Here is a 7026-nt window from a genome sequence, read left to right as displayed (position 1 = left end):
TTGTAATCCATAGGGGGGGCGCAGAAGAAAAAGTTTGGGAACCACTGGTCTAATTGATTCACAGGCTTTGTCGAATCGATATTTCCATCAGGCGGGAACTAGGAAGCTAGCTTAGCGCTAGCAAGTGCCAGAAAACGCTTCCATAGAACCGACGCTGCCTTCATCCATCGCTTAAGTTTGTCCACTCTGAGCTTCTGTAACGGACAATATTTAAACGAAGCTCCAGGATTCCTCATCTTCCGTCACATAAGACTTCGGAAGAAATAGTCATTTTCTTATACTTTATGTTCCCCTGGAAAATGTTCTGATATGTATTGTTATTTACTGTAACAAATAAGGTTAAAATAAAAACGTCTGAAGAGGAAGTGGACCGGAGCAGATTATTTTACAGGATTAAAGGATAAATTTAAAGTTCAGCAGCAGGAGCTGACAGCACAACACAAAATCTACAGGAACTGAGAAGGTTACAGGTTACAGGCCTGCTTTCCTGAAACTCACTTTGAATTATTCTCAAAAAAGTCACTCTTAACCCCTCAGCTTAAATTCAGACTTTAATCACATTTGGTTCTGGTCTGATCAGCTACAAGTTAAGTAGTTTTTAATCCAGTCAAGTTTGTTATTACAGAACATTTCAGCAAAGTGCTTTACATCATAAAAGCATGATACAGTCATCAATTGTGAAACAAGCAATAAACATTACATTTTGTCAATACGATCAAAATAATCAAGCATCAATGTTCCAGTTTCTACTCAAAGGCACCTCCAACCAGGGGCTTAAACTTTGTTTTTAAAGCCATTTCATCTCATTATGCCTCATTAATGACAGAAACACATTATTCTGGATAAAATCTATTCAATCTTTAGAGGATAAGCTTTAATCATATCTTCCACAAACTTTTTATTAATTCCATATTTCTCTATTAAGATGTTTTGGCAGCTCTGATGTCATATTATCTTGTTTTCATTGGCTGAGCATTAATGTTTTACTGAGTTAAGTAAATTAACTTCCTGCACTGTTCAGATTTATTGAATCTGAGTCATATTTAGAGCTTATTTACTGAATAAAACTAAAACAGCTCTGAGCTCAGACGGTACCGTTACCATGGCGATCCACAGCTGTGAACCTGCAGCCAGTCGGATCTCCAGTGAGCAACAATCCACCAACAGACTCTGCTCTTCAGTTTATTCACAGAAATTCATTATTTAAGTTAAAAAAACACACTTCTGCTTATAGACGATTGGTTATTGATCAGTTATTGATCAGATCTAGAAGTTATTTCAGGTCATCAGTCTAATGAATCACTAACGTTCCCAGAGGAACCAACCGGTTCTGCATCACTTCTCTCTGATGCCGTCGTAACCATGGAAACCACACTTCCTGCCTGCAATCCTGCAGCCAAAGGTCAGCGCGTCCTGCACACTTCCTCCTGCAAACAGAAATGTTAACTGATCAGAACCATACCGGATCAGAACCAGTATAACCGGGCCAGCCTCACCGTTGGACAGAGTGTGGAGGACGCCGGCGTTGAAAGTGTCTCCGGCTCCCAGCGTGTCCACCAGCGTTTCAGGAGGAAAAGCGTCGGAGTGGAGCAGCAGACCGTCAGGACCCAAAGCGTCGGCTCCTTTTTCTGCCCAGGCACAGATCAGGACAGCCCTGAGAGACAGATGGGTCAGAACCAGAACCGTCTGTGTGCCATTCCTCTGAACTTTGCTCCCTCACCCCTTCTTCACTCGAGGGTAGAGTCCTTTCAGAGCCGCTTCAGGCGAGTCGAAGCCAAAGTGACGAGCGACATCTTTGCTGACAAATACCTAGAAGACAACCAGAACCTGATCACTGACGGGTCGGACCGGATCCATCCGAACCTGGACGGTTCCGTACCACGTCTCCGCAGGGGAAGAGCTCGTACAGCGGCTCTCTGGTTTTCTCAATCTCCACGGAGATGCCGATCCTCTGGCGGTCAGGAAGCTGGGCGTTAAACTTCTCAACCTGCTGGATCATCTTCACCTGTTCGCCGGCGTTACGGCCCTGAGACGCCACGTACCGGCATCAGAGCAGGAAAACACCAGTAAACACGCAGTAAAACCCAGTAGCACACTAAAATCCCAGTAAACCCAGTCAAACTAGTCTCAACAGAAAGCCTCAGTGAATCTGATTCTTTGATCATTCTCAATTAAAACAGCTTTAAAATTCACACATTTATCAGATCTGCTAGAGAGAAGCGGTTCTGGTTGATCGGATCTCACCGGTCCAGAACCAGTGGACGGGATGTTCCGCTTCACCGGTGTGTATTGGGACCACTGGTCTGGTTCTGGTTCCTCACCTCCCAGTGGATCCACTTGAACTGAGCCAGGTCGATTCTGGAAAAGTCCTCGGCCGTTACATCAGGAAGATCCCTGACAGACAGAACCGGGTTCAGTTCTACAGAACCAGGACGAGTTCAGTCCAGAACCTCATCCAGTCCTTCAGGTCAAACATTTACAGGAGGCCTGGAACCTGGACCCGAGGTTCTGGCCCGGTTCTGTTTGACCTGACGACCTTCATCGAGGAAGACGAGTTTCATGTTCAGCACAAAAATCACAAACATTGAAATTAAACTTTATGGATTTGAGTTTTTATCACTAAAATCGATTCGTATGGATAAAATACAGATCATTCTGGGTTAGACAGGAAATATAATAAAGTAATTTTTATATTTAAAAATCAAACTGAAGCTTGAAGGAGTTTTTACAGTTTTCTGGTTATGATGAATGGATGTTATTCTCAGATCAGTGGCTGATTGATGATCATAAAGATGCATTAATTACTGAATTAAACCCAAACCACTGCAGACTGCCTAAAGAACATCCGGTTCTGATCCAACGGATTCCTTACACTGCAAAAACACAAAATCCAACCAAATATTTCTGTCTAGTGAATATCTGAGGTCTAAACTAATTTACAGGAAACTTTTTAGCAAGAAAAAGGAGCTTATGTTAAGAACTTGGTGAAAAAGCACCAAGTTCCACTAATTTCACTTAACACATGGGAAAGTATTTTATTATAGGTTAAATAATCTGCCAATGGAAGTAGTACTTCTTAACACCAATACTAAGGAATTGTTGATTTTAAACAAGTTCCTATATTTTACTGCAAAGTTACCTGTAAGATGGTTTTGTCTTATTTCAAAAGTACAAATTATTTTCCACTAGAAAAGAGAAATGTTGTGTTTTTACAGTGTGAAACTGATGGACCAATGAGGCACTGTTAGAACTAAATAAACTATTTAGCATCCAGTTTGGGTTTCAGGCAGGTTTACACTCTGTTTTTCAGCTTCAATCAGATTATTTCCTGGTTCTCCTGATCCGGATCAGAACCAGTGACTCAGTTCAGGTTCAGTCGTGTTTGGAGTGAGTTTCTGCTTCAGGCTGACTGGTTCTGTCAGGTTCTGATCTTTGAGCCTGTCTGGATTCATCACATCATCGTTGAGCTGCTCCTGGGCCTGGCGGACATGTTGGTTCTGCCATCCATCCATACCGGTGCTGCGGGTCAGGACCAGGTGGAATCCCACACATGGACCGGATCAGGACGCTGAACTGGCTCCGATGGATACGCCCCAAATCCCAATCTGTCATGGCGGTCTGAACCCTCCAATCCTGATCTGATCACCCCAAACAGCTGCAGTCGGTGCTGCGCTAAAGGCTGTTAGCTGTTAGCTTTCTGTTTATCAGCTCCCTTTGTCTGGTGACCATCTGGTGACCATGCAGTCACTCAACAACTTTAAAACACATCCAGAGATGGCGGCCATCTTTACTGCCTAAACAGAGCGCTGCGGCGGCCATCTTTATTTGCTGCCGTAAGCAGAGTGCTGCTGGACGACGGCTACGTTCTTCTTCTGAACTTGAAGCTCAGTCTGCAGTGGATTGGACCAGATCATTTCCTCCCGATTCCTTCAACACTTTGAGCAGCGTTCACTAAACTCCTCATCACTACAGACAACAGGAGGTCTGGTGGGCTGAGGTGCTGCGTTGCCATGGAGACCAATCAGGCGCCGACAGGGTGGGCCTCTTGTGGTCGCCATGGTAACGGCTGGTGACGAGGCGCTGAGTGAATGCTGCATGGCGGGGGGCGGCCCTCTTACGTATCGTAGAGGAGAACGGTTCGAGATCCGCTGGATGGACAAACCACACAACATGCACTTGGAGTTTGACCTTTGACCTGCCAAGCAACTGCTGAAACGTCAATGGCACGCTGCAAGAAGTCGGCCATGATGAAACTGAGACAGACAGACAGGAAACATGAACGTCTACTTCAAAATAAAAGCTCTGAGAGAGTTGAACAGCAGGGGGCGCAACTGGTCTGCTATGATGGTGAAGCTGTAAAAACAGAAGCAGTCAGTGGCGCGTGCGCACACACGCACACACGCACACACACACACACACACACACACACACACACACACACACCTGTTCATATGCAGGATGGTTCTGCTTCCTGTGTGGATGTTGCTGATGACCACGGAGGACGGAGATACGCACTGAGCATGCTCAGAAACCAGAGACACGTCGATACCAAACTTCTGAAAATCCTCCAAAATAAAGCTACAGACAGGAAATTTTTCAGCATTTCAAAATAAAAGAATCAAGACAGGAAACGGTTTCCCTGTCAGGACACAGGAAACAGTTTCATTTCACTTCTACAGCATCACATCACAAGTCGACTCCAGGCACTTTACAGAAAAAGTCATTTCAATTCAATCCCAGTTATTGATGAACATCCAGTCATTCAGACCAGTAGGGGGCGACAGTGGAGAGGAAAAGCTTCCCTTTAACAGGAAGAAAACCTCCAGCAGAACCGGAACCAGAACCTGGCTCAGTATCAGCAGCCATGGAGGTTTGATTAGACAGAGCAGAGACACAAGAAGAAGAATCAGAAGAACTGAACCAGGACAACTTTCTGTGTTAAAAGTAATCAGTTCATGTTAGCAGCAGCTCCTTTAGCTGCTTCATCTGGAAGAGAAACACAGTTAGCTCTGAGCCGGTTTTAAAAGCTGCAGGATAAAAGACAGCAGGCCGAGTTAGTCAGTGGCTTTGTCCAGGAGAGAGGCAGAATTAATGACAGAGACGGGCCACTGGATCTGCTGATTCCCTTAAACATGACCAGGTGTAGAAGAAAAAACAGAATAAGCTTTTATTGTCATTATGCAGAAAGCACAACACAGTTCATTTCAGTACAAAAAACAAAAAAAAACAGACAACATAAGATAAGGGTAGGTGGGTGCCTGAGGCATCAAGGAAGGCCCCGCCCTAAAAGTAAAGAAAACAAAAAGTTAACAATTGAAATAACAGCAAATAATGCAAACTGGAGAGTAGTAGGAGAAGTAAGTGAGAAAAAGTGGTCAGTTTGTCCTCTGGTAGCTTGTAGCAGCATGACTACAGAGACGACTCAGCATAACCCCAGTCAGAGCAGCTTCATCTGCAGGGAAAGTTTTCATCCTGGTCTAGAAAGTATTCAGGCTGTCGCCTCAGCGAACTGGGAGCTGGCTCCGCTCTACTGCCAGAACCTCCAGAACCTGCAGTCTGGTACCAAAGGGTTCTGGTAAGGCAAACATCTGGACCAATCATGTCTCTGTTAGGAACATCTGGACATCTGGATCAGAACATCCGGACCGATCAGAACATCCGGACCGATCAGAACATCCGGACCGATCAGAACATCCGGACCGATCAGAACATCCGGACCGATCAGAACATCTGGACCGATCAGGTGTCTGATGGACTGCAGTTTCATTACGATGTGAGAAGGAGAATCTTGTTTCTGTTCTGGATTCAGCGGGGAGCCATGAAGGCATCCCACATGTTGGACTACCTGACCACACAACCACAACAACAACAACCACAACAACAACAACAAAAAGAAAAAACATTCTAGCTGTTACCATAGCAACCCAGTACTGTGTGCTTCAGCAAATGTAAGATGTCTGCAATCAGGACAGCAGTATGGTCCTCCTCTGCCTGATAACAGGCAGAACTTCAGTAAATGAAAACTGGTCCAACACCAAGCCCAGAACCGGCAGGTCCTGATACAAACGTGTCCCAGTGCAGAACATCACTTCCTACTGGTTTTACTGGTGTAGCACAAGCCAAAGGACTGAACTCCATCAGGAGTGGACAGTTTAGTCCGTTAGTCCTGTCCTACATGGGAACTGAACTGTCTGACTCCGCCCAACAGAACAGAAGAACCTCAGAGGACCAATCTGCAGATCCATTTGGGTCAGACAGGAGGAACGCTGCAGATGACCGACATAACGCAGCCTGCTGTTCCTCTGATCATTTATTTAACTGTCCTGATGTTCCCAACAGTACCAGGGAATCATATGGGTGGCAATAATGGACCAATCAGGAGGCTGGATGGTGATCATCACCTGTTCTGCAGTCGTCATGAATCTACCTGAGCATGGATCAGACTCAGACTGAGCTGTGATTGGTCCGTTCTGTGGATTACCCGATGATCGGACTGATACTCACTCCGCCACAGGCCCGGCAGCCAGCGAGCCCATGAAGGCGCACGGCGCCCCCAGCAGGGACAGAACCGTACACGAGTTTGAAGCGTTTCCTCCACGCTGCCATCGCTGCGACACACACCTGCAGAGACACAGCCATGCTTGGTTTTATGATAATTTTTAGGTTTATCCTGTTAGCATTAGCTGCTTTTTCACATTTACACTCATATTACAGAGGAATTATTAGAGTAACATTCCATTTTTCATCATTTTACAGAAAGACAGACTCTAGCTCAAGATGGAAATCCAAAATATTTCCCTTTCATAAAAAACATCTATACCTTCATTTCAGTGAAAATAAATCACATTCATGTGCAATAACATCTACGATCATAAATACAAAACACATCTATTAAAATGACTAATTGGAATAGTAGACCCAGTAAGACCAGTAGACCCAGTTAAACCAGTAGACCCAGTTAGACCAGTAGACCCAGTTAAACCAGTAGACCCAGTTAAACCAGTAGACCCAGTGAGACCAGTAGAC

The 7026-nt window shown here is 45.0% G+C and overlaps 1 protein-coding gene across 4 annotated transcripts in view; it reads right to left on the bottom strand.

Annotated features, from left to right (window-relative positions):
- Positions 1-538: 538 nt before the first annotated feature.
- The window catches only part of khk (ketohexokinase), a 12425-nt gene continuing 5937 nt past the window's right edge, over positions 539-7026 (bottom strand). Inside the window, exons 2-9 of one of the 4 annotated variants that reach the window (XM_015014472.1) lie at positions 6505-6621; positions 4444-4578; positions 4119-4253; positions 2322-2394; positions 1880-2026; positions 1721-1809; positions 1497-1654; positions 539-1427 (exon numbers count right to left, since the gene is read on the bottom strand). In XM_015014472.1, coding sequence (XP_014869958.1) covers positions 1336-1427; positions 1497-1654; positions 1721-1809; positions 1880-2026; positions 2322-2394; positions 4119-4253; positions 4444-4578; positions 6505-6621 — 946 coding nt within the window. In that variant the 3' untranslated portion in view covers positions 539-1335. The remainder of the gene's footprint in view (positions 1428-1496; positions 1655-1720; positions 1810-1879; positions 2027-2321; positions 2395-4118; positions 4254-4443; positions 4579-6504; positions 6622-7026) is intronic. The other 3 variants (XM_015014473.1, XM_015014474.1, XM_015014476.1) reach the window with 3 other exon arrangements.

The sequence above is a fragment of the Poecilia latipinna genome, unplaced genomic scaffold (genome assembly GCF_001443285.1).
Source record: "Poecilia latipinna isolate Pla-1442-1.1 unplaced genomic scaffold, P_latipinna-1.0 Scaffold1819, whole genome shotgun sequence".
Classification (NCBI taxonomy): domain Eukaryota; kingdom Metazoa; phylum Chordata; class Actinopteri; order Cyprinodontiformes; family Poeciliidae; genus Poecilia; species Poecilia latipinna.
This window is presented reverse-complemented; position numbering and strand designations above follow the sequence as displayed.